General features: G+C 50.9%; 1 protein-coding gene across 2 annotated transcripts in view; it reads right to left on the reverse strand.

Annotated features, from left to right (window-relative positions):
• Positions 1–27,880, reverse strand: part of LOC144731489 (E3 ubiquitin-protein ligase NEDD4-like) — a 125,890-nt gene that overhangs the window by 83,064 nt on the left and 14,946 nt on the right. For both annotated transcript variants that reach the window (XM_078612577.1, XM_078612579.1), the window contains exons 2-4: positions 22,842–22,915; positions 4,014–4,095; positions 1,333–1,371 (exon numbers count right to left, since the gene is read on the reverse strand). In XM_078612577.1, coding sequence (XP_078468703.1) covers positions 1,333–1,371; positions 4,014–4,095; positions 22,842–22,915 — 195 coding nt within the window. The remainder of the gene's footprint in view (positions 1–1,332; positions 1,372–4,013; positions 4,096–22,841; positions 22,916–27,880) is intronic.

Consider the following 27,880-nt stretch of genomic DNA (forward strand, 5'->3'; position numbering starts at 1 on the left):
GTGCCCCCCCCTCCCCCCGACTGGCGACAACGTAGGCAGGACCCTCCTGTAAAAGAGCCATGAGGCTCGGCGAGGCTTTCCTGCGTCAATCAAAAGTAACCCGAGAGTGTGGGTCAAGGGGGGGGGGACCCCTTGGTAAAGAGGCACGGGGGGGGGGGGGCCTTGGTAAAGAGGCACAGCTGTGCATCGCCCGCATCGTCCACCAGGTGGCATTCACTCACTGCAGGAGGGGAGTGATGAGCGGCAACGGAGTCGAAGGCACCGCTCACGAAGCCGCGCGCCTTTTGATTCGAATCGACCTCCACCGCCACCATTATCATCATCATCGTGATACCAAAAAAAACACAACCATGATCTATCCACTGCTGGGTGATGAGATCACTTTCGCCGTTCGCCAGGTGGCTAACCCTACTCCAGTTTCCCCCCCCCCCTCCCGACTCACTTAATGGAGTTTGTGCCAAACATGCCAACTATAGGGCCTGCGGAGCTGGGGCAGTTTGCAGGCGCCGGCGTCTGGCTGCCGTCCCTCGTGTGCGCGTGCCTGTGGCTTGCGCCGCGGCTCCGTTGCGCGTTACAAATTCCGCAGCCCGGGGAAGTGGCAGCTGTGTTCGATCTGGTGGAGATTTGTCGAACTTTATACGGCGCAACGTTATGCAGCACGCTACGTTGGGAGTCTACGCAGTCGGGGGAGCGGGTCGCGGGGGGGGGGGCTATTGCTCTGTGCTTGCCAAATTTTATCCTTTGAGGATAATTTTTGGAAGTTGGTAAATGTGGACAGTCACCGGCACACAACGGCCGACTCTTCTTCGAACGACATCACGGTGTCTTTAACATCCACTGGCTGGCAGACCGCGCGCATTATCGTATTAACCAGGGTGGCCCGCCGGAATCGAACTGCGAACCTCTGCAACAAGGGGTCAATGCGCTACCACTTGGCCATATCATCGCCCGGCGTACACACACACGCACGCACGGCATATGTATGCATGGCATAAAGTGCCCATTTGTTCATCGATCTATAATGCGAGCGCTTGCGTTGGGCCATACCACCGAGATAACGCTGTGAACATGTTACGTGTAACGTGAGTCGCAAAATGGAAGAGGTTAAGCTCCGTGGTTATCTCGTCCACATATTAACGGTGTCATGTTCGCAGCAACATCCGTGTGCGGCATCTGCAAGATCTACGTATTTTATTTCGCTGCGCGGTAAACGCGTCTCCTCTCCTTTGTTTTACCGTTCGTTTGAATGGCCCTGACAACCCTTCCCCTTGCCCTGTGCCAAGGAATCGCAGCCCGTGCGAGGGGGTTCACGATGACGAACCAGACTCTTACCCTGAAGTGGAACTCCTCATTCCATTTTGGGTTCAGTGTCTGTAAATAAACAGCAAAGTACGCACACGCACACACGCACGCACGCACACACGCACACGTGTGAGGAGTGGCATAGCATGGTTGGCATGGGCACTGATGCAAGGAATTAAATGAGATCGACCTCTCCACCTGCCTAATTCCAAACTCTCCGCCCTCCACCCCCTCTCCATCGCCCGGCGCCATCGGCATCTCTGGACCGTGGATACCTCGTGCAGTTGCACCGACTGCGCACTCGGTAGCAACGCCACTGGGGGTTGTGGGTAAGTGTGTGTATTTGGTGGGGAGCGGTGGTGTAGTTGTTAGCGTGCCGCACTACGACCCCAGTTCGATTCCCGCTAAACGGCCAACAACACCGGTGACGATTATCTGAACCGGTGCTGGGCCTCCCCTAGGTCGACTCAGCCTAAAATGAGTACCTGGTGCGGTGTGTAAACATCAACACTGGGGAGACAAAGGCGGTCGGGCGTGGTGCTGGCCACCCACCTCCTCGTGTACCGTTCCGCCTTCATAGGTGCTACTCGCAAACAGCACTTGCCCCAACAGCATGTTCAGGCTACAAGGGCTATAAGTCTTTGTCTTTGTACGTGTGTACGTGTGCGTGTCTGTTTGGTGCATCCGTCTGTCTGTCCCGTGATCTCCTGCCATCGAGCATTTGACACTTCACGTGACCTCAAAGCGCACCTAGCCTGGCACAAGCGGCATGGTGACGTCACCGGCGGCGGCTGTCGTGTTGTTAGTCGGCGCATCCGAAGTGCTCGCGAACGGCGCTCGCCCCGACATCCTGTCAAAGTCTACGCGGGCGGGGGGGGGGATATTTGCCTTTGCGCATCTGTCTCCTGGTGTCTCTGCGTGTTTGCGTAACTGTTCGGGCGGCTATTTGGCATCGCGCGTGATGCTGGTCGCGCATTCGGACGGAGTGGAAGAGTAGACAAAGGGCACGTCGAGGCTGCGCTGTCACGGCGGGGACGGCGTGGGGGTCACGACCCTCGCCGATCAATCGCTCGCTACATGCGAGACTGCGATAAACAATTACGTAACAGACAACACTAATAATAACGGTGATCACAATAGCAAATAGGATCGCTGACGGTATACACGCGGCACGATGATACGTTGCCGTCTTGATCCGCTTTGCGCAGTTATGCAATTACGTTCGCAATTCGATGCAAAAATTTATTATTTGTTTAACCATTGCGGCTCACGGAGCATCTCCAGTGGCTGCAGGGTGAGCACACATCATCATCCTCATCCGTGACCCAATGGCAGAGCCAGGATTTTCAGGTAGGGGGAGTTGTTAGTAAGTGAGGACTTGTCCCTTGCTTTTTATTCGACGCGTGTGCGGCGATGGCGCAGCCCATCAATCGAGGGTCGAATTCGAACCACGTTGTGTGATCGGCATCGCGCTCGCAGTACACGACAGGGAAGTCGTGTACTGTTTACGCAACTGCGCACAATTCTGAGTCACTTATAACTGCTTTGTCGTTACTTATTGCCAATTATGGACTCAGACTATTGTCCTATCATCTCATAGAGTCCCTGGCACGTAATAATATGCTACACAGTGGCAGTGGGGGTCGCAAAATGCCGATTTATTACTAATAAACCCCAATGATCCGATCGAAATTAGGGATTTGAATCGGATCATTAGGGTGGGGGGCACGTGCCACCCCACCCCCCACTGGCTCCGCCAGTGCGTGACCTATCCACTGATGAATGAAGGCCTGCCCAAGCCATTGCTACATCGCATGGTCTCACAATCCACACGGAAACACACTTGAATTGATATTCTGGCTTCCCTGACCCTGTCCTAATGATGTTTTGGCGCGTAGTTTCAAGCGAAACGCCATATCCAAATTGTGCAAAATTTGGCCGGGGGAATTGTTTATCAACTCACCAGTGAGCTGAAACAATAGTTTCACCCTCCACAACAACAGTTGCAGCTCATGGTGGCGAGATGTTAACTACCTGGCGACGCACAAAGACAAAGATCGCCCGTGTCCCTTCCGTGATCAGTTTTTCCCTCCACATTTAGTATCATGCGTTTAGAGTACGTGGCCGCTATACATTTACACGTGATAAGCCACTGCATTGAGATATCATTTGTGGCCAGGTCACTTCTGAAAAAGAGAGATCTATATAGCTCAGTGGGCCTTATCTGGTGAAATAAAAATAGTTCATGGGTGTGTTTTTTTAATAGTAAATAGTGTCGTCATTAAACGCCTGCGCCGCGTGACGACTCATTCGTTTGGCTGCGTCCGACGGTGGGGGGTCTTCACAACACACATTTGGTCGGATTGTTTCGTGGCCCAACCCCCAAAAAAATGTATATCTTTTCGAATCAGAATTCAAACTGCTACGAAAAATGGGCTTGGGACAGGACAGGTCACGATATGATGGCCAATGGGTAAATAATAATAACAATAACAGGGTAGCAGCCGGGATGGTGCTGGGTGGATTACAATATCGCAGAATCGCGAGAGATGACAACGGCTTGGTAAAGCCTTCATCCAGCAGTGAATGTATAGCTCACGGCTCATGGTGACAACAATGATGATGATGATGATTGCGATGCATCGGCACACGGCCATTCGGCTTACGGGGTTTTGCAGGGTCAAGGGTCGCGGCCCTGCGCACCGACTGACCTTCTTGATGGTCTTGGTCTGCACCAACACGAGCTCCCGGTTCTCCTCCAGCTCGTAGAGAGACACCCGCACGTAGGGATCGCTGCCGGGGACACAAGAACACACCGCCGCGCTCACCCTCTGCTCGTCGTTACACGACCGCTACGCTGGTGACGACAATTGCACTCGTGAACGACTCTCGCTCATCGGGGCGGCCCGGGGTGGCACAGTTGGTCGGAGTGCTGACCGTGCACCGATGAGATCCTGGGTTTGAATTGAATTGAAGGCAGGTTTGCGGCCTCCTTGCGAATTTCAACCGGTTCCTCAAGCGGAGGGAGATGGTGATGAAAGACAAAGATCCCCCGTATAGCCTTAACAGACTGTTGGGGCAAGTGCTGTTAGCGACCACCTATGAAGGAAGGCCGGCATGGCCAGCACCATGCCCGGGCGCCTTTGTCTCCCTAGTGGCGATGGTTACACTTCGCACCAGATAATCATTTGAGGCTGAGTCGACCTAGGGAATGCCCAGTTCCGGTTCAGCTAATCGTCACTGGTGTTGACCATGAGCGGGAATGGAATCCGGGTAGCTAAGTTCGTAGCGCAGCGTAGCGCAGCGTAGCGCGCTAACCACTACACTACCGCTCCCCGCCCACCGCACACGCGCACGTACACACACACATAGAAAAGCTCATCACGTTAAATTTGGGCCTGCGCTTAATTTGGCCAGATTCCCCGCTCATGGAAATTAAAACCACCGGTGGGACTGTCACGCAACGGACATTACACCTCATATGCAGAACGAGTGGGAAGATGCCGTACACAGTAATTAAAAATAACATAATTACAGCCCTTTGTCAATTCACTGCTGGATGGGGGCCTCCACTCTTAGCGTCAACCGTGCGGGTTGTTTGACCATACTTCACCACGCTGGTCAGTGTGTGTTGGTAATAGGATGGGAGGAGGAGGGGGGGGGGCACGAGCCAGGCTCAGATATAGCACCACTGCTGATGTTAACTGTGGCCGCGAATCAATCTCAGATCTCCAGATTGGTAGGCACGGTGGGCGAACCACTGCGCCACCACTCTACCCCATTATTGTACGCAAGTGGGAATGCAACGGGGGGGTGGGAGGGGGGCAAAAAGAGGTAAGGTGACAACTTCCCCCAATTACGTCTCGGCAAGTACAATATGACCCCGTTCGCGCGTCATGTCCTGATTGAAAGATTTCCCACTCAGATCAGCCACAGACAGCAGGCTAACGGCACCACGTTATGGGGAACGGCCCGTGGAAGACGATATTGCAGAGCTACTTCTGATATTTGAATCAGAATATGGACTTATAGTAGAGGAGTCCGAAGAGCTTCAAAGATTTTTTCACAGATGTCCAGTAGGGGCAGGTCAGAACGTTACAACAAACAACACCAAAACACAATACAGAGTGCCTCTTGGCCACACGAGGCCATGTGGTGGCGAGATGTTAACTACCTCGCCTGGTATACAAGAGGTCGTGGGTTCGATCCCGACCCTGACGCTTGCTGTTTATTTGTAATTTGCATGTTCTCCCCGTGGTCTCGTGGATTTTTCTCCGGGTCCCCTCCGGCTTTTCCCTCCACATTTAGAAACGTGCGTTTAGAGTATTTGGCTGATTTAAATGTCCACGTGATGAGACGCTTCGTTGAGCTATCATTTGTGGCCAGGTCGCTTCTGAAAAAGAGCTACATAGCTCAGCGGGACTTAACCTTGTTAAATTAAAAGTTTAGTTTAAATTCTGAACTTCAGTTGTTGTTCACGTGGCCTCAACGTGCACATAGCCTAGCACAAGTTGATTTTTTTTCACGAGGTGAGAACTCAAAGAGACCAGGATGGGTCTAATTCGCAAGAGCGGTCTGTGTTGCCAGAATAACACAAATCTAAATCACATCAAATTACCACGAGATGAAGCAAACATAAATCAGAGTGAAAACAACCACTTTAAAGAAGTCATCGAAAATGCTGTGCAAACACAAAGCGATATGAGATCCGAAAAGTTGGCTTGGGCAATGGACTACATCTTAAATCAGAACAACACACCTCTCAAAGCACCCCAGGGGGCACAGCTGTTTTCAAAAGAGTGTCCGTCAAAGCGGCATTAAGTCTCAGAGTTGGAATTCAACACAATCGAGTGGAAAACAAGTTTAACAGTATGAATTCTAATGAGTTCGTGCACTCGCTGAAGACCGGGCTGAGACAAAGAATTCGTACAGAGCCCCAGGGCTTAATCGAGGTGCGGCCGAGAACCAATGGCGGACTAAGCTAGTGCGGGGCCTGTAGCATATGTTGTTATAAAGCGGCCCTAAATAAAAAAAAACATAAATATTAAAACACACAGTTTTTTAACTTGAATAGTAAAATAATTGTATTTTTTTATTTGCTATACAGCCAGATAATACGACAAATCGCTATCCTTAAACACCCAGTCGTTCATAAAAGTTTAAGGCGGTATAGTACTATAGTAATAGAGCAAGTGCAGAATCACTGAACTGGAATTGATAGCTTGAAAGCATTTAGCGTGGGGCCCTTGAAAGCGCGGGGCCTGTAACATATGCAGGGCCAGATTAAGATTGTGCAGGCCCCAGGGGCTGCAGGTACCGTGAGGGCCCCCAGTAATATTTTCAAAAAGGAAAACAAAGTTAAAGAAAAAAATATGTTTACATGGTTAACAACAAATAAAATGCGGCATTCACAAATAAAATAACTTTTCACATCATCTCTGGAGGCCCTCCAGCTGACGAAGGCTCCTGCAGCCCCTAAAGCCCCCCGTGCCTTAATCCGGCCCGGAGCATATGTAGGCACTTTTGCCACTGGGATAATCCGGCACTGTCTCCATGCAACCAACATGCCCGCTCGTTTCCCGCACCACATCTTGAGCCGCGGTCACATGATTTCAGTGCGCGTATCGCGAGCACACAAATCGATTGTAAATTAAGGAATTGCTAAAAGCTCATTGAGCACATGGCGATTGCCCTTCTCGAGCGAAAGCCAACATGCCTCTCTCTGCTCATCTCCGGTGGTGGCTTTGAGCCAGTGAGCGTGGGTGGGGGAAAGAATTCCAGCCCAAGGGATGGGAACGCGTCCAAGATGTGGTCAACCGGGACAGCGGGAGCGATGGAAATTAGCTCGTGTGCAGGTATCGAGATGGATATTTTTTTGTATTGTTGTTCAACATGAGCCCAGTGCAGAGCTTAACCCGTGACCAAGGGAAGAGTAGGGGGAGTGGTGCACATAAACTCCATGGACAAAAAAGTCCTAAGCTCAGTGCTCCTGGGTTTAGGGGAGGAGGGGTGGAATTTGGGCTCACTGCCGCACCCAGGTGATGACCGCGAGGGGGGAGCAAGGACTTTTACGTGGGGGGAAGGGAAAGATGAGAGAAGAATGGCACAAGTAAGGGGACAGAAGGGACAGGGAAGGAGTGGGGGAGGGTCTGGATGGATTGTTAACATGGCGGGATTGTGAGAGGTGGCGGCCGCTTGGGGGGAGGAAGGGGGGGAGGGGGGAGGAAGGCCTTCATCCAGCAGTGGATAGATCGTGACTGAAGACGATGAAGAACAACGTTCTGATTTTGGAGTAGCCTAGCGCGCCAGTGTCGCCACACCACGTGGCCCCCGCGGACACCAAGACCCGTGGGACAACTTCTCTCGATGTCACGGCGAGCAACGAGCGTCCTTTTAAAACGCGTATTTATTTTAAAAGGACAACAACATGTTTGGCCGCGCGAGCGGAGGGGGCCGGTAAAACAATACAAAAAAAAATGAAATGTGCCACCTCGCAAAAGATTTCGATTTAAAGCTTTCGTGACTGCAGGGATTCATCTTCTTGGTTCTTTCGGTAAAGTCACGTAGAATGGAAATAATAAAATAATAAAAATAAAACAAAATAAAATAATTGAGGACGGCTGCTTGCGTTGTGGCCGAAACGTCGTGAGAATTATTTGATTATGTTTTATTTTTATTATTTTATTACTCGCAAAAGATGTTTAATTACGACGCCACGGACCGTAATTAGGTTCCGGTAACGAGCGCGGTTTCGGATGTCAATCCATCGCTGTCGAATTAGGAGCAGAGGGAGGGAGGGAGGTCTGCGTGTCGAGTTTCTAATTTGCAGCAAACAAACTTGCACCAGCTCTCTCGCCAACTTCAGCAGTTTTTTTATTGCTGCGGTTGTCCCACCTGGTGACGATTGCGTGTGTTGCGATCGAAACGTCGTGATCGATTAGTTTTCTACCCACGTGACTTTACCGAAAGAACCAAAGAGTATGGATCCCTGCAGTCACGAAAGCTTCAAATCAAGATTGACACCGCTCGTCGTTTTTGCGATTTGAAAAGTCCTCTTACTTTCTTATTGGAATAGGTTTATTATTTATTATAACTTTATTTATTTAACTTAACAATTGTTCTATGTTTGATTGTTCCATTTCATAAAAAAAAATACATGTTGGAAGCAATTAATATCTTTTAAGTTCTCATCCTTGCATTAGAATACATAAGAGCAGTTCATATTTTGATGGTATCACGTGGTAATGGCACATCACATGTCTGGAGCCCGCACACGGGCAGAGAGACCTTCCACAAAGTGGCCCTTGGCTGTGGCGTTCGCGTAAAAGCGATTCAGTGGGAGCCGCGCTGCTGTGCTCGTGTGGTCGCATTACAACAATAAAAAATTGCGAATGTTACCGACAGACGCTGCTACCCCCAACACCCTTGCGCCCCCCACCCGGCCCAATGCAACTGAACAGAGGCGCGGATCGCACAACAATGTTTTACCTATTTACCTATTTTTTATCTACGTGACTTTACCGAAAAAACCTAAGAATATGAATCCTTGCAGGCACGAAAGCTTCAAATCTAGAACACAATAGCCGCCTATTTGTCTCGTGTGTGCGTGTGTTTGTGTGTGTGTGGGGAGCGGTAGTGTAGCGGTTAGCGCGCTGCGCTATGAACCCGGCGACCCGAGTTCGATTCCCGCTCACGGCCAACACCAGTGACGATTTTCTGAAGCGGTCCCGGGCCTCCCCTAGGTCGACTCAGCCTAAAATGAGTACCTAGTGCGATGTGTAAACATCGCCGCTAGGGAGACAAAGGCAGCCGGTCGTGGTGTTAGGCCACCCACCCCCTCGTGTGCCGTGCCGGCCTTCATAGGTGCTCGCTAACAGCACTTGCCCCTACAGTCTGTTAAGGTCATACGGAGGATCTTTGTGTGTGCGCGTGTGTGTGCGTGCTGAACTTCGCGAGTGATCTTTGTTTTATTTGCCAAAGTTGGACCGTGGCGCCGGGCACACGATGGCCGCCTCTTCTCCGAACGCCGTCGCGAGATTTATAACGTCCACTGTAAAAAACTAGACGGCGTGCGTTATTTTACGGCATTTACCAGGACGTCCTGCCGGAACCGAACCGCTAACCTCAGCAGCAATGTGCGCGTACGTATGCTGAACTTCTTTCGCGCCGAACGCAGCCAACCGCGCTAATCGGAGGCGCGACCACTGTGTCCATTATCAGCGTGCAATTATGAAGTCCTCCGTCCGTGACTTTACCCGTCGATTTTCATCAAACACTTCGAACAGGAGGCGATGGTTGTGCGGGGTGCCCACTCCCGCCCAGTGACGTCACCATCCTGCTCATCCTCTCCCCGGACTCGCGTCTTCACGTTGCGCTCCGCCATCGCCCGTTGCTGCCTCGCGGCTCGCGGAGCCGTCGCTCGCCAGCGAGAGTCGGCACGTTTGTGCTCTCGCCCCCGTCGTCTGACTCATCTCGCTCTCCGCGCGCTAACGCGACCCCTCATTCCTTCCCCCCTCGGCGCAGCATCACAGCCTCGTGTCCCCGGGCTACTTCTGAGAGCCGTTGCGAGTGACCTCCCTTTGAGCGCCGTGGCTCTTCTTAACCTGGGCGGCGCGAGGCACCCCCGGGGGGTGCGAGATGCCTTTCTGTGTGTGCGGGGAGGGGGGGGGTTGCGGAACGTGGCCAGATCTTTTTAGAAGGTAAACCATCGAAGCACAAATTAAACACGGGCACGTGAGTGCAACTTTGTTTCATCAAGCCCGATGCATTTATCAGCATGTTTTGTTACGATTGAGAACCAATAAGGATGCAAGGCTGCAGTCAAGGTGAAGAGCCACTGCTCGAGAGGGAGCTGCGCACGGTCACACGGCACTCATTCATTAAATTCTTGGAGCTGGAATTAGATTTGCCAAATTAAAGGAACCAAAAAAATAGACGATCTCACTCGACTGGAGAATGCCGTGGGACGACTGGTACCTGGGTTTGAACCGAGGTTCTCAGCGGTGGAGGGCTTCAGGTTCACTGCTCTGCAACGAGCCACCCAGCCCACTCATCTTTCTTTTATTTCACGAATTATCATCATCATCATCTCACTCTGAGCCACCTCGTCTCCGTAGGTGTCATCAGAAGCCCACCACATCACGACTGGGGGGTAGAGCGATCTTCACTGACGTTGAGTGCTCACCAGAGACGAACGTCACTCACTGGAGTGCAATGCACCTCACTGCAATGGAGTACAACGGTCATCACCTAGTAAGACTGCTCCTCACCCCAGGATAATGCTCCTCGCAAAATTCGAATTCCCCTCGCTTCGAGTCGTCTGCTGCTCATTGAGAGCCGAATCATCCTCTGCCAACGCAGCGGCATCAGCTCCCTTTGGCACTCGGTGTCCCGGGGCTTTGCGAAAACCCCGCACGGCCTCGGCGGGCACGTGACGACACACGCTGGTCCAGCCGCTGGGCACGGACACCTCTTGTCACGTGCAAAGTGGGGCGGGGGGGCACACCTGTTGAGCAGGTATTGCCGCACGTCCATTCGCTTCTCAAGAGCCGTGCCCCGCAGTGATCACGGACGATCGAACGAGACCCTTCTCCGCACACATCGCCGCGTGTTTGACTTTTGGGGCTCTTGTTCCACCAGCGAGCGAGCCAGCGAGCGGGTGAGCGTGTTTATTCGGCACGCGTTTAATAATAATTTTACAAAAAATAACGATTTAAGCGTTTTTTTTTTTCGAATTAGCGCGACGTCACGCCGCCCGTTTGTGCCTTGGCGCGCTGGGCGGGCATCGCACAACACGTCCCGTTCCACTCCGTCCGAAATGTGAAATTGGTCGCAGTTGACTTTGCGCGTTTTATTGCAACGTGTTCACCTTTACGATCGCGTTGTATTTTGACGACGAGATCAATTGGGTGATTGCAGAAGAAACTAGTGCGTTTTACTATTATTATCATCATCATCATTTTACTTGTATACCCAGGAAAAATTATCCGAGTCTCAACTCTTTTGCAGGAGGGTCCTGCTAAGTTTTCACAACAGGTGATGATTGCTGTGCGTTTCCAAATGACATTATTCGCGGTGTCATTTTTCAAATTTGGCAAACCTAATCGTTGACGTCAGCAATCAAAGGCACACTGGCGGGTCTTTATTGCCCACCGTGATGCAGATGGCGCGCAGCAATTCATCGTTAATACACTCGCAGGCGTTAACCAGGATGGCCTGCCGGATCCCAACCGCGAACGTCTGCAACAAGCGGCGAACGAGGCTGCCGCTGGGCCGTGTCACCGTCCCGTGTGGTTATTGCCACGCAAGTGCGCTGGGCCATGAAGCAGGCACGCAAGGCCTTGACGCGTGGCTTCTCCGCGCTTGATAACCTCTGTGGCCCACATCCTCGACATAGGCTTTACGCATGGCCGTGCTTCTCCATATTAAACGTTTACGTGGAAAAACATTTCAAAAATTTTTGTTTTGATCACGGCCGTAACAAATTCTACGCTTGGTGCAGATTCAAGCGAAACGGCGAATCCGATTGGTAGAGTCGATCGTGAGAGTTGGTCTGCAAACTCACCGGCCGATGAGCGAGATGAAGCAATCCTATTTAGCGAGTTCATCGCTTGTACATCGCGCGACAATTTCATTCGTTTGGCCGCGTCGGGTGGCGGAGGGTCTTACGACACACATTTGGCCAGATCGTTACGTGGCAATAACCCAAAAATATGTGATGCATAAAAGTGTATTTTTATAGTATATCAATGCGCAAAGCTAAACCAAAACCCAATCAGAATCAGAATATTTATTTATACTAGAGGAATCCAATGAGCTCTTTTTAACAGATGTCTAGTAGGGGCAGGTCAGAACGTTACAAAAAACAAGACGAAAAGCACCATAGGAGTGCAAAGTATAAGATAGGCAAATAATTCGATTAAAAATGTAATACAAATAAAACCAAACTATGTTTTTTTACCTATCCAGGTAAAGCCCACCGAGCTATTAGCTTCTTTTTCAGAAGCGACCTGGCCACAAATGGCAGCTGAAGGTGGCACGTGGGTGTCAAAGTTCATCAAAACATCACGACACCGTAGTAATAGGTTTCTACCCTTTCAACTGGTACAAAAACTGACACCTTTATACAAGGCATCATGTTTGCAATAACCACAACACAAGCAGTCAAAATGCAAACAAAAAGAAACAACTTTGATGATGATAATGATATGCACTGTCCTTGAAGTTGATTGGTCCACACCCGAGACAGCTTTCCTTAGAGCCTAGTCTCCATTGGTGTTGGACCAGATGATGACAAAAGGCGTACAAAAACAGAGTATTGAGAGCTCGGGGTAAGCATTTACACTATGAGACCTCCTTTACCAGTGGCAAAATATAATAATAGGTTTTGCCACTGGTAAAGGAGGTCTCATAGTGTAAATCACGACACCGGTGGAGTACCCAGAAAATAATGTCGCGAAAATGAACGCGGCCGAGCGGTCACGTGACGCCGAGATAACGATTGCAAATAATCGCTCAGACACTTGGCCGTTTCAGTCACCCTCCTCTCCGCCTGGAGGTGTCTCCCTGGCGGTTTCAGTCAAAAACATTTTTTTTTTATAAATCACAGTCGCCTGAGCACAAGCCCAGTGGCACGTAACGCCAAGCGGCCAGCTACAAACGGCGCGATCGAAGGGCTTGTGAAGCAGGATTAATTCGTTCACACGTGTTCGTGAATTGAGCAAAAGAGCTGTACGAACTTGGAGACGTTGGGAAGGAATTGCAAAGTCAAGCATTTGCGAGGGGGGAGAAAGCAGCAAGAGAAGCGTTTGTGACCTGCAGTGTGGCGAGAGCGGGCGAGTGAATGGGTGGGTGGCTGAGCGAGTGGCTGAGCGAGTGGCTGAGTGCTTTGTTGTGGCCTGCAGTGCGGTGGTTGAATAGTGTGGATCGGACAAAAGGAGTCGATCTGTTAGAGTGCTCGTAATGTCCATGGGAACAACAATCATGGAAGTTGCAATAGATGCGTGACAAGGAAGCGAGGTGTGGTCTGACCGATCAATCACCCCGACTGCTTAACGTTGCATTGTTATCAGGTGGTGCACCGAGGTAGGGTCTGGGTGTGCGTCACCGCCACACACGACCAACAAGACGTGTCCAGATCTCCGAGGGAGCGTGACACGCGCGTGGTGCGGTACAATACCTAATGTATTACTTTGTGCCGATTTGTGTCCTCTCTCTGTGTGCCGTTGTGATGTCTGTCTGCTTGTATGTCTGTCTATAGTTTTCTAGTTAGATTTTTGTTGCTATTTCTTTTATACCTGATGATGATTGCTTGTGTTGCAATCGAAACGTCGTAATATGTTATTTTAATTTATTATTTTATTTTTAGACGTGACTTAACCGAAAAGAACCAAAGAAGAATGTATTACTTACTGTTAGTAACTCAGCTTATTGGAGAGTATATTTAGTATACTGATGCTACTGATGCAGTTTATATTTTAGTTTTTTTACGTGGTGGTTTAGTTGCTGCAGCTCCATCCTATTAACATTCCTTCCCTTTATTAATGCTAACCCTACTCCCTCCCTTTGATGCTGCTAATCCTGCATAATGCACGGGCATAATATGACTTTGAAACCCCCCGCCCACCTCCTACGCATTCCACAAGTAGTGACTAATCCCATATCTGCATTTCCCATAAAAATTCTAAATTCCTCTTGATATGTAAATTATTTTGTCAAGGCGCTCTTCCCCCTCCAACCCAGCTTAAATATACGCTGCCAAGCCTGGTGGTGTTCATTCAGACGCTGTCTTTCCGACAGACCTGTTCTTCACCTGAGGAAGGGCTGCTTGCGTTGTGGCCGAAACGTCGTGAGAATTATTTTATTTTGTTTAATTTATTTTATTTTATTATTTCCCTTCTACGTGACTTTACCGAAAGAACCAATAAGATGAACGCAAGTCTCGTTTTGTTGTTGTGTGCGTGTGTGAACATCAGAGGGCAAACACCAATTAAAACGCAGAATTCAATATCGCGCGTGCAAACACGACGATGGGAATGATTTACTCACGAAAGCCCTCGCCGAGTTTCAGGCGTGCCTTGTTACAACTTCGATGTTTGGCCAATCCCATTAACGAGCGGCTTTAGTCGAATGTGAGAGGCAACTGGAGAAGCTGCAGACCCCCCCCCCCCACACGCATGCCAAGGGTGGCGGAAGATGTGTGCCGGTAAACACTCGGCACTGTCAACTCACAGCCACCTCTGCAGCCAGACGCAGCTGACAAAACACCTGGCAAGCCCTAGCGGCCACACCATCAAAATACCAGGCTGAGAACCTGCTTAGCTTTCGATGTTTGAAGGGAGGGCATTTAGGGTGATAACGGTGGCGTGAAACAGGCCAACATCAAACGGTTCTGGCGTGCACGACAACAACAAAAGGCTGCAAAGCAAAAAGTGAAACATCATACAGCGGAAAAATGTCACGACATCAAACGGTGCCAAAGCGATGCACCGTAGCTCAGAAGAGAGAACAAGAGGGGGGGGGCGGGGGGGTCTCGCTCTCCAGCGAACTCCTTGAGGGTCGCGGGTATAGACTGGAACACAGGAGGTGGTGTGTGACGAGCAGCCACAGTGAGAGATAGACTGGACATGGGGGGCGAGTGCATGCAGGGGAGAAGAGAAGGGGAGAGGGAGGAGAGCACGTGGAGGGGAGTGGAGTGAGATGAGAGGGGGGAGGTAGGAGAGTGCGTGGAGGGGAGTAGAGTGAGATGAGAGGTAGGAGAGTTGCGTGGAGGGGAGTAGAGTGAGATGAGAGGGGAGAGGGAGGAGAGTGCGTAAAGGGGAGTGGAGTGAGATGAAAGGGGGGAAGGTAGGAGAGTGCGTGGAGGGGAGTAGAGTGAGATGAGAGGTAGGAGAGTTGCGTGGAGGGGAGTAGAGTGAGATGAGAGGGGGGAGGTAGGAGAGTGCGTGGAGGGGAGTAGAGTGAGATGAGAGGGGAGAGGTAGGAGAGTGCGCAGAGGGGAGTAGAGTGAGATGAGAGGGGAGAGGTAGGAGAGCGCGTGGAGGGGAGTAGAGTGAGATGAGAGGGGAGAGGTAGGAGAGTGCGTGGAGGGGAGTAGAGTGAGATGAGAGGGGAGAGGTAGGAGAGCACGTGGAGGGGAGTAGAGTGAGATGAGAGGGGAGCGGTAGGAGAGTTGCGTGGAGGGGAGTAGAGTGAGATGAGAGGGGAGAGGTAGGATAGTTGCGTGGAGGGAAGTAGAGTGAGATGAGAGGGGAGAGGAAGGAGAGTGCGTGGAGGGGAGTGAAATGAGATGAGAGGGGAGCGGTAGGAGAGCACGTGGAGGGGAGTAGAGTGAGATGAGAGGGGAGAGGCAGGAGAGTGCGTGGAGGGGAGTAGAGTGACATGAGAGGGGAGAGGGAGGAGAGCGCGTGGAGGGGAGTAGAGTGAGATGAGAGGGGAGAGGAAGGAGAGTGCGTGGAGGGGAGTAGAGTGACATGAGAGGGGAGAGGAAGGAGAGTGCGTGGAGGGGAGTAGAGTGAGATGAGAGGGGAGAGGAAGGAGAGTGCGTGGAGGGGAGTAGAGTGACATGAGAGGGGAGAGGTAGGAGAGTGCATGGAGGGGATTAGAGTGAGATGAGAGGGGAGAGGAAGGAGAGTGCGTGGAGGGGAGTAGAGTGACATGAGAGGGGAGAGGGAGGAGAGCGCGTGGAGGGGAGTAGAGTGGGATGAGAGGGGAGAGGCAGGAGAGTGCGTGGAGGGGAGTAGAGTGATATGAGAGGGGAGAGGGAGGAGAGCGCGTGGAGGGGAGTGAAGTGAGATGAGAGGGGAGCGGTAGGAGAGCGCGTGGAGGGGAGTAGAGTGAGATGAGAGGGGAGAGGTAGGAGAGTGCGTGGAGGGGAGTAGAGTGACATGAGAGGGGAGAGGGAGGAGAGTGCGTGGAGGGGAGTGAAGTGAGATGAGAGGGGAGAGGGAGGAGAGTGCGTGGAGGGGAGTGGAGTGAGATGAGAGGGGAGAGGTAGGAGAGTGCGTGTAGGGGAGTAGAGTGAGATGAGAGGGGAGAGGTAGGAGAGTTGTGTGGAGGGGAGTAGAGTGAGATGAGAAGGGGAGGTAGGAGAGCACGTGGAGGGGAGTAGAGTGAGATGAGAGGGGAGAGGCAGGAGAGTGCGTGGAGGGGAGTAGAGTGAGATGAGAGGGGAGAGGGAGGAGAGCGCGTGGAGGGGAGTGAAGTGAGATGAGAGGGGAGCGGTAGGAGAGTGCGTGGAGGGGAGTAGAGTGAGATGAGAGGGGAGAGGTAGGAGAGTGCGTGGAGGGGAGTAGAGTGACATGAGAGGGGAGAGGGAGGAGAGTGCGTGGAGGGGAGTGAAGTGAGATGAGAGGGGAGAGGGAGGAGAGCGCGTGGAGGGGAGTGGAGTGAGATGAGAGGGGAGAGGTAGGAGAGTGCGTGGAGGGGAGTGGAGTGAGATGAGAGGGGAGAGGTAGGAGAGTGCGTGTAGGGGAGTAGAGTGAGATGAGAGGGGAGAGGTAGGAGAGTTGTGTGGAGGGGAGTAGAGTGAGATGAGAGGGGGAGGTAGGAGAGCACGTGGAGGGGAGTAGAGTGAGATGAGAGGGGAGAGGTAGGAGAGTGCGTGGAGGGGAGTGGAGTGAGATGAGAGGTAGGAGAGTGCGTGGAGGGGAGTAGAGTGAGATGAGAGGGGAGAGGTAGGAGAGCACGTGGAGGGGAGTAGAGTGAGATGAGAGGGGAGAGGTAGGAGAGTGCGTGGAGGGGAGTGGAGTGAGATGAGAGGTAGGAGAGTGCGTGGAGGGGAGTAGAGTGAGATGAGAGCGGAGAGGTAGGAGAGTGCGTGGAGTGGAGTGAGATGAGAGGGGAGAGGCAGGAGAGTGCGTGGAGGGGAGTAGAGTGAGATGAGATGGAGAGGTAGGAGAGTACGTGGAGGGGAGTAGAGTGATATGAGAGGGAGAGGTAGGAGAGTGCGTGGAGGGGAGTAGAGATGAGAAGGGAGAGGTAGGAGAGTGCGTGGAGGGGAGTGGAGTGAGATGAGAGGGGTGAGGCAGAAGAGTGCGTGGAGGGGAGTGGAGTGAGATGAGAGGGGAGAGGTAGGAGAGTGCGTGGAGGGGAGTAGAGTGATATGAGAGGGGAGAGGTAGGAGATTGTGTGGAGGGGAGTGGAGTGAGATGAGAGGTAGGAGAGTGCGTGGAGGGGAGTGGAGTGAGATGAGAGGTAGGAGAGCGCGTGGAGGGGAGTGGAGTGAGATGAGAGGGAGAGTTAGGAGAGTGCGTGGGGTGGAGTAGAGTGAGATGAGAGGTAGGAGAGTGCGTGGTGAGGCGACGCCCGGCGCTGTTTCCTGGAGGGCGCCGTAACAGCGGAGCCCCCTCCACACCCCCAGCGAGCACGGCCCAGCCTCGCAAAGTCATCCACACGGGGCCCCGAAGGCTACGCACGGGGTAAACACCGCCACCACCACCACCACCCCCCCACCACCACCTGTACTACCATCCCCCTCTCCCCCCACCACCACCAACCCTCTCCTTCAACCACCGCCACCTCCACCACCACCCTCTTACTCCCCCCCACCACCACCTCCCCCCACCACCACCACCCTCTTACTCCCCCCCCCCACCCTCCTCCCCCCCCACCCTCCTCCCCCCCCACCACCACCACAGCTGCCAAGGCGGGGCTGTCCACCCAAGGGATCCGTGGTCGTTATGAGCACGAGATCTCAACACCCGCGTTACGTTTCCGTGTTTTTCAGAGCAACAATAATATAAATCGAGTGTTTGGCATATCTGTTGATACGTTTGATTTACAATTTAATATGCATGTTCAAAATATCGGCGATGTATTTAACACTTTTTTTTGCCAGTATCAAAATATGAAAAAATAAGAAGAGGTTTTACCCTTTCTGGAAATAAAACGGGTGTTGGGATGTTCATGATACAGCTGCTCACTCCGAGCCAAGGCCGTAGCCATGGAGTCAACTTTGGTGGTGACCAAATCTTCCAGGGTGTCTGGGGGTCCCAACCCAGAAAAATATAAAAATTTGCAAACTAATTTCTTGCCTAAAATATAAAAAAATTCCCTAACGCATGGGATGGACTTTTTATTTATTTTTTACAATAATGTCTAAGAGTGTATTGTATTACATTGCTCTGTTTTTACTTTTTTACCATTTCTTGTTCCATTGTATGTAATGGCAGAGATTAGGGATTCATAAAGTACAACCATAACCACAATCATATAAACAGAAATCTATGCATTGTTATATGAAGACAAGTCCAGATATTGTGGCCAAGGTTTAGCAAATTGTTGTTTTTATTATTTTTTATAGCAATATATTGGAGGGGGGGACATTTTGAGCATATTTGAATATTGGGGAGGGGGATGTCCCCCCGCCAAATATATATTATAATTACAGCCTTGCTCTGAGCAATACATGCTCCGATACGTGTGGCATTGTCCTTGTGCTGGTCACCTTTTGACGCTCTCTGGTGTGACACTGGTGATGAGACAAGGCCATGAAGAAGGCTGTTTCTGGTGTAGGCCAATCAGTTTCAGAGTCAATGTGTTCATTCTCAGAGCATTGTTTCACGTTCAGCACAATTACGTGTGGTTAACGGCAACTTCATTCCTTGCAAAAGGCATCTATTTGGTGTTTGAAGATCTTGACACGTGTTTTATTGCCAGTGAGGATAAAACCTATTCTTATTTTTCATCTTGATTTGAATTTTCATATTTCGCACTTATTTAACGTGTCAATTATCGGCATATTACATAACTTGATGTCCTTAATTACCGACGAATTGTAATTTAGAGCTCCTTCCGTCAAGCCACCGCTGGATGAAGGCCTTCCCACGTGGTATTGTTTGACCATACTTCACCAAGTTGTTCAGTGTGGGATGGTAAAATTGGGGGGGGGGGGGGGCAGAGTAGGTGGGTGGGGGGATGCGGTACAAGGGAAAGACCCCGGAACAGATATCGCTCGCCAATGATGTTAGTCGTGGGCAGGAATCAAACGGAAGTGCTCAAGTTCAAAGTGCGGTGCACGGGCCATTTCATCTGAGTTCTGCCCATGTGTTCAATACAGTAACACAGTGTGCGTTGAAAATACCAAGAAGACTATGAACGTGTCTGGAATTGCATTGAGGAGGCGGCAAGAGGAACTCCTGAGTCAGAGTATTATCTCCGCAGGTTTCAAATAATTCAAACTGTTCAGAAAAATAAGTGGCCGTGGGCAGAACTCACTACGGTGACGAGATGTTAACTACCTCGCCTGGTATACAGGAGGTTGTGGGTTCGATCCCAACCCTGATGCCTCCTGTATATTGATAGCTTGCGGGTTCTCCAGTTGTTCCCTCCACATTTATAACCAACATCATCATGCGCTCAGAGTATTTGGCTGCATTAAGTTTCCACTCGATAAGCCACTTCGTTGAGCTATCATTTGTGATAGCCAGGCCGCCTCTGAAAAGTAACTACCTGGTAAAATACAAATTGTTTAGAACGGATAATGCGGTCGGTCAAGACGAGTGAAGGAGTGGCAGCCAAGGAATGGAACACGGCATCCGAGAGGACGTCCCCCGAGGGAGATGGAACGACGATAACAATCGGATTGTGTGCAGGTGCTGGGTGGATCATTTCATCGTGGGATCGTGAGAGGTGGCGGTGGCTTTTGGGGGATGTCTTCATCTAGCAGTGGGTTGCCCATGGCTGATGAAGACGAGTTAGCATGCGATCGCCCTGTCACGTCTGAAAGGTTTACCGTGTTTCTGCATTTTATCACTTTGGAGCCAACTGTGTTTGTGATTTTTCGTTGTTGTTTTATGGTGGACTCAAAAAAAACACAAATGCAGGGCCTGCAGGGTTTCACCCTGTGAACCTGGGGTCATCTTTTACCGCGAGTCCAATTTTCTACTGTCAAAAACATTCCAATGAAAACCCTCCGAAAAAACTGGTTTTATTTCACTCGTAAAAACCGACTCACGCCCCTGCTCATCAGCACGCGTTCGACAAAAAAACAGCGCCGTGTCGGGTAAACACGTTGTTCCTGCTGAAGGATCCAATGGGTAAGTGTGTGTGTGTAGCCCGAGTCTGTCGCATTTCAAAGGTGTCCCCAGAAGCCCAGTGGGCCAGAGCACTGAGCTGGCAACGCTGAGATCATGTACGCACGTACGTTAACTTCTTTCGCACCGTACGTATCCAACCGTGCTAATCGTAGGATGGGCGAGTGTGTGGGTGAGTGACTATGTGAGTGGGTGAGTGACTATGTGAGTCTATGCACGTACGTACGTTAAACTTCTTTCGCACCGTACGTAGCCAAGCGTGCTAATCGGAGGTGCGGGGGAAGGACGAGAAACTAAACACTAAAAAACTGTTTGAAGGAAATTAGTTTTCAATATAGATTTTAAAAGTGAATAGCTCCAGCGGCTTCCTAATATCAGAAGGAAGAGCGTTCAAGACGACGGCAGAATGGCATCTAAAGGCGTGCGATGTAGTGACCGTCTTTGTTCGATGACGAGCCAAAAACCGATTTAAAGCTTTCGTGACTGCAGGGATTCATCTTCTTGGTTCTTTCGGTAATGTCACGTAGAAGGGAAATAATAAAATAATAAAAATAAAACATAATAAAATACAATTCTCACGACGTTTCGGCCACAACGCAAGCAGCCGTCCTCAGACAGACCTGTTCTTCACCTGAGGACGGCTGCTTGCGTTGTGGCCGAAACGTCGTGAGAATTATTTTATTATGTTTTATTTTTATTATTTCCCTTCTACATGACTTTACCGAAAGAACCAAGAAGATGAGCCAAAAGCCGCTGCGTGCGATCCCAATTCAGTCCTTTGCAATGAAATTCTTCGAATTTGGCAAATTTGGACCATGACGCCGGCACAAAATGCCCTTTCCATTTAGAATGACCTCGGGGGATCTCCGACGTCCGCTGTGAAGCAGACGGCACGTCGCGTTTCACAGTCAATAATAACCAGGGCGGCCTGCCGGACTCGAACCGCGTACCTTGGACAACAAGCGCGCGAACGGCACTTCCGCTCGGACCACGTCACCCCACAACGTGTCCCCTTTGTGCCCCAGCACCAGCAGGCGGGCCTGCTATCCGAGGAGGCCACGACGGTCAAAACACTTCGCATGCCAACCGGGGGGGCCGCGCGGCCACCCCAATGCTCGCGTTCGGTCGAGCAGAGAGGGCTACCTCATATTCTAAGGTTTTCGGTAAAGTCACGTAGGTTAACAATTTAAATTTAAAATGAATAAAAGTAAAATAAAATAAAAATAAAAATCACGACGTTTCGGAGGCAACATAAGCTTCCGTCTTCAGGTGGAACCGTCACAACACGATTGCTGTATCAAGTACCGTCGTGATTTTTATTTTTATTTTATTTTTATTTTACTTTTATTAATTTTAATTTTTTACCTACGTGACTTTACCGAAAACCTTAGAATATGAATCCTTGCAGTCACGAAAGCTTCAAATCTAGAAGCACTACCTCACTTCGCCGGGTGCGCAGAGAGGGCCCTGCTACGTGGAGCTGCACGAGACTGGAAGAGCTGTGAAGCCCGAGGGCAGTGGGCAATTTTTTTTGTTGTCTCGAGTCTCTGGCAGAGTTGTCCAGCGGGTTTATCGGCCGCGTGGTGTGTGTGGGGAGCGGTAGCACAGTGGTTTAGCGCTACGCTGCGCTACGAAACCCGGAGTTCGATTCCCGCTCACAGCCGACGCCAGTGACGATTATCGGAACCGGTCCTGGGCCACCCCTAGGTCTACTCAGCCTCATACGAGTACCTGGTGCAGTGTGTAAACGTCTCCACGAGGGAGACAAAGGTGGCAGGACACGGTGCTGGCCACCCTCCCCATTGTGTGCCGTGCCAGTCTTCATAGGTGTTCGCTAACAGCACTTGCCCCAACAGTCTGTTAAGGTTATACAAGGATCTTTGGTGTGTGGGAGATCACGGTTCGCATTGACAAAGAGTTGAATATTTAATTATTATTATTACACACTGATTATATACGTCGAGCCAACAGACTCGCCGTGTGGGGTTTTTGCGGTCGTGTTGTATGGCTCGCCAATGGGCTTTCATGTCGCGTCGCGTGTTTGTTATGTCACAAAGCCCAACCCGTGGAAAATTTATCGGGTCCGCCTCTGTTTCACTCTACGTGGCTGGGAGCTTTTTCCAGCAGCTGAAATTTAGAATTCAGTTCCTCGAGAAGCTATCTTTGAGTAGATTTTTTTGAGTGCTGCTCCATCGTACGCTGCGGGTTTCCCTGGTCGCTGTGGTTTCCTTCCACATGCGAGACACCCGCCACGTGGCATCGGTCCAACTTCCCTACGCAGGGCCCTGCTGAAAACGTGCTACCGCGTGTGTTTTTCGCCGATGTGCTGCGTAGCTCCCCGATGTGTTTCCGCCTAGTAGTGAGCTCAGTTCAGTTCCTGAAGAGGGCCCAAACACGTGGAGCAAAACGTCGGGCATCGCGCGGGAAAGCGCGCGACACGACACTCGAGCGTCGGCGCGTTGGCACGCGTCGTGTCTCCGCCGCAGGGCAGACACGTGACCTCACCTGGCACCAAAAATGTCTTTCTTAGCCAAGTCGACTCCAGACACCACCTTCACTCGCAGGATCCTTGACTCGTTCTGCGAGCGCAAACGAAAAGACAACGGCAGAAAATGATGAGACACAGCGAGGTGCACGGCGCACGACCTGGCAGAAGTGTGGGGTGGTCCTCGATTAAATGTGCGATAGATAATCCATGAAGCTGGCTGGATAAGGAACCCAGACGTCAATTTTAAACGTTTGTTGCCGTTCCAAAAATCGATTGCTCATCCCCCTGCAATGCACCGGCTTACGAGAGAAGACGACCCACAGACGTCTGGGATGCATAGGCATTGTCTTGAGAATGGGCAGCTTTGGAGGGTGTATTTGAGTGAAGTTTTGCTGAGTTCACTGACAAGTTGTATGTATGTACTATGTTGAACTTCTTTCACACCGTTCGCAGACAACCGTGCTAATCGGAGGGGCGCGGATCATTTTTTAAAACAAGTTGGGGGGAAAAATCACGCTTTGCTCGTGGATGATGTAAAGATTTAGCGGTACGGAAACTGTCAGCACAATAAAAAAAAATGCGCGTGTTTTCAAATAGCTCTATTTACTCCGGTTATTTCTCCCAAGTTTTGGACAACCCCTTTGGTAAATTTTTGCCGGCTTTCAAATCGGGTGAGTTCCCAATAGCAACTCTACTCTCGACTAGAGTTTGGCACAGGGCACCTCCCCCAGTTACAGATGAACGGACAGAGCCAGTGCACAATAAGCTCTTTCCACCAGAACTTGAAAGCGTGACCTAATATCCGCACGTGGGATATCAAGCTTTAGTTCCAGTGAAGCCCCATCAATTCGCAGTGGTCGGTAAAACGGGCGATGGCAGTCCATACCGCCAGATTCCACCACAGTGTTGAATTTTGTGCCGCGCGCACACACATACTGGTACGGTACGAAACCACTGCAGTGCGCCAGCTGATACAACACTTAAGCACAAAATTAAATGTCCGCAGTACATTAGAAGGTGCTCGATGATACGTTTAGCGGGCACACTCCTGGCGTTCCTCCTGTGATACACGCTCGCCGGGGTGGCACATCTATGGCGTGTAGCGATCGATCGATTCGTTGATCGAAACGGAGTGTTGTTCTCCTCGCAACGCAGAAGCTATAGGGTCCGACGATATTCCTATCATCCATGGCCCTATTCTGCCTATTTGAAAATTTCCGCAATAAAGCCCTGGCTCCACGTCCAACGTTTTCCCCTTTCTCTCTTTGATAGATTTATTTTTCCTTCTGCAAAGATTTCGAATATTTACGGTTTCCGAATTTTTTTTATAACAATTTCTGAGGCATTTCTTATTACATTTGAGAATTTTTTTTATCCACTTTGAAGCAGGTTCTTAATTTCACCCCCACCCCTCCCCCTTTTAAAATATAAACTCATAAAATCAGGGTTATTAAAATTTGTGACCTGGAAATTCTCACAGCATCTTCACCATAATGAGACACATTTTTTATTTTTCGAGGTGCAGAAGCCATGTTTTTATCTTTCCCATCGGCAATTGTTGGAGCGGAGAGGTGGCTGGGTGGCTGGGGGACAATTTCCACATCAGAGGGCACTGAGCCGGCACTGGCTGAGATCTCGGGATCGAAGTCTGGTTTCAGCCGCCCGTGATTAAGCTGGGTTCTCAAGTGTGACGAATTGATGATCTCATTTCCCCCCAGTCACCAGTCTTCTTCTCATTGTTGTTGTTGTTGTCGAACGGCTGATGTAGATGTGGAGCAACCACGGCAATCTCACATTCAGGTGGCGTTATGAGCAGCGAAGTGGAATCGCCGTGATGTCTCCTTCGTATTTGTGGATCGGGCGTTAAATCGTTATAGGTCTGTTCTGGATGACCATAGTCGTACACTGGAATTATCCATCTGTGCATCAGGTATCCGCATCTGCCATGGTTTGTGCAGATGCGGTTTAGGATGGACCAGTAGTTGAACTCCAAAAAAAGAATATTAAAGTTTCTTATTCATTCATTTGGAATGTTATTTCTCCGAGAATTAAAACGTTCAGTTTAACAAGTGCAACAAATACTCGATGTGTGTCCAACCCGCGGACGAGAAAATCCATTGTTCTGCACTTCTACGCTTCCATGCCTATCGCCGCCTTCACCGGCCCACACTTCCCAGCGTGAAGTATCGTCACTTTTTAAATTAGCGAATTGTGTATGAAGCTCATACAGTCCACAGCATAGCATATCTGACCACTGCATATCCGTCCTGACCAAATAATCACCTACACCCAAAGCAGTACTTGTGCGTGGTGTGGCTGTCAATTTCTCTAGACGTTCACACAGCTGACCTTTTCACGTATCCGCCTACAGCTCAGTTCCCTGCGAGTCGGACGTGCGACGTTGTCATTCATGCTGGGAGGGGGGATTCAAACAGTCGCTAGGTCTGGAGAAAATCTGAGTACAGCGATGTACAGGCAATCACAAGCCACTAATTCCCAACCCAAGTCAGAATTTTGGCACAAACTCTCCGACTCACAACTTCGACGCCGGTCTGGGGTTGAGTCGGCCCATCATCCCCTCTGGGGTCAATAAAACGAGGAGCACCTTGTGACAAGCGAATAGCGTTCACGCTGCGAGAGAAAGAGAGAGATGGTGAGCGAGACGCGCTTGAATTTTCACCACTCGCTAACAGAAACGAGGGACTGACTGCCAGCTCGGTTGAGCGGCGGGGAGGACCGTTTCTCCCCTTCGTAACATTGTCTTCATACGTAGGTAGAAAAAATAACAGATCACGACGTTTCGATCGCCGCACAAGCAATAAAGACCTGAAGACTTGAAGACGGTTGCTTGTGCGGCGATCGAAACGTCGTGTTCTATTAATATTTTCTACCCACGTGACTTTACCGAAAGAACTAAAGAGTATGAATTCCTGCAGTCACGAAAGCTCCAAGTCAAGATTGCACACAGCCTTCCTTCAATGAAACGGCGATGAGCCAAAAAAAAAAGTGGATCGGGAAGATCTTCCCGTGCATCACGCCCGCTGGCAGGAGGAGCCGCTCCACCAAAAGAACTCCCCCCCCCCCCCCCCCACGATCGGAGAACGCACGCGCATCACATCGCCATCGGTGAGCGCTGCTCGCAGCGACCGACAGAGCCCCACGCAGCTGCCAAGACGCATCACCATCTCATCATGCTCACAGCCTCCGCCCGCCAGCCCAGCCCACGTGCTCCCCCCCCCTCCAAACACCGCCCCCCCCCCCAGCGACTACCCCCCCCGTCCCCCATTCTGCGATGCACTCAAGAAATTAAGTGCCCAACGGAGCCAATGCAGTGTGCTAATGGACCTGGTGGGGGAGGGGGGGGGGCTGTCAGCTGTGTGAAGCTCGTCATCTTGTTGGGTGCGGTGGGGCGGTTGATCGGCAATTGCGTGTACGTTGATCACGTACGGACGCACGCATGTTAGACTTCTTTTGCACCGTACGTAGCCAACCGTGCTAATCGGAGGTGCGGAATGGTTTCAGGAGTGAGGAATGCCGGCAATGCTGCGGGCGAACGATCGAAGCAGGCAGTGGCGTTACGATGTGACCCATGGTTTGACACAGACTGACGTGGGAGAGACCTACAGATTTACATAGACACCAATAGACTCGCAAAGAGAGAGACCGACTCATAGACTCGCATTGACACCCGTAGACTCACATAGTCACAGACTCGCAGACACCCATAGACTCCTTTAGATTCGCATAGAGAGACCGACCCACAGACTCGCATAGACACCCAGAGACTTAAATAGACACTTCTTCTTTCGTACTGTGGGGAGTTCCTCGGCATTGTTGTGCAAAGTTCTTGTTGAGGTTGGCGTGTGAGTGAGCGAGCGAGCGTGCGAGCGGGCCAGTGGACGGCTTTGGGAGTAGCCTTGTGGTGGATGTCTGAAACTCCACCAGGTGGTGGGTCGACGCGCGTGCCTTGCGATCGACGCACGAACCCGCGAAACGTGAACACCAGCAGACGCCGCGGTGAACGGGAATGCTCAGCCCCTAAATGACCTCCGTCACGTACGTAAAGTGGTCCAGCGATTAATTATACAAACGGTATTGCCAATTACGCATCGGAAAGGCGGCTGAAAAAAAGCACTCGGCCTTCCCTCCTGCTCAGGGCTCATTTTATTTTACGGAAAAGGCCATCTGAGCAGAAAAGGTCACTCGAGTGGATTTAATTATGGGGAGGGGGGAGATAGGGAGGGACGCAGCACAGGAGGGGGTGAGGGTAGCGTGGAGAATCACCATAACTCTGTAGGGGGGGGTCAAGCCGAGTTGAGGGGGGGGGGGCGGTCGTAGTTTGTCACGTGCGTGCGGCAGCAACACGGCCTCCCCTCTCCCCAGCACCACCGCGGGATACCGGCGGAACTGTGCGGTTCGCGTGAACCCGGCACTAGGCCTCGGCAAGGTAAGGTAAATTAAATGAATGAATAAAGCGCTCTACCTAGCATTTACCGTTATAAACCTTTTTCATGTCGTAGTACCCCAGCAATTACCCTGCAATCGGGTAATTTGTATGGGGTAAGGGTAAAAGGTAGGGTAAAAGGTAGACTCGTTGCTTTTTACCTTTTACCTTTCCTGCTAAAGGGTAAAAGGTAAGGGTAGAGTGATTGTATTGTGGTAAGGTAAAGGGTAGGGTAAAGGTAGGCTCGTTGTTTTTAACTTTTACCTTACCTTGCCGAGGCCTACCCCCGGCACCGTGATGTCGTCGTGGCCCTGGGGGGGTGGGGGGGGGGGTGGCTCAAAGGGGAATGACAGAACATTCTTGCAGGGGTCACGGAGCAGAGCAAGCCCCCTTTTAATAAAAACAACAGAAATAATAATAAAATAACGCCATGCGTTTGCTATTCGCGCCGTTCTCACAGCGCAGGGCTATCACCGTACGTAGCCAACCGATTAGCAGGGGTGGCTACGTACGGCGTGAAAGAAGTTCAACATTCGTACGTACGTGTTTCACGGGCGAGTGCAGTCTTAACGGGAGGAGGTGATGTTTGCCACGTGAGTTTTACCCGATGAA

This window comes from Lampetra planeri, chromosome 39 (genome assembly GCF_965212315.1).
Source record: "Lampetra planeri chromosome 39, kcLamPlan1.2.h2, whole genome shotgun sequence".
Classification (NCBI taxonomy): Eukaryota; Metazoa; Chordata; class Hyperoartia; order Petromyzontiformes; family Petromyzontidae; genus Lampetra; species Lampetra planeri.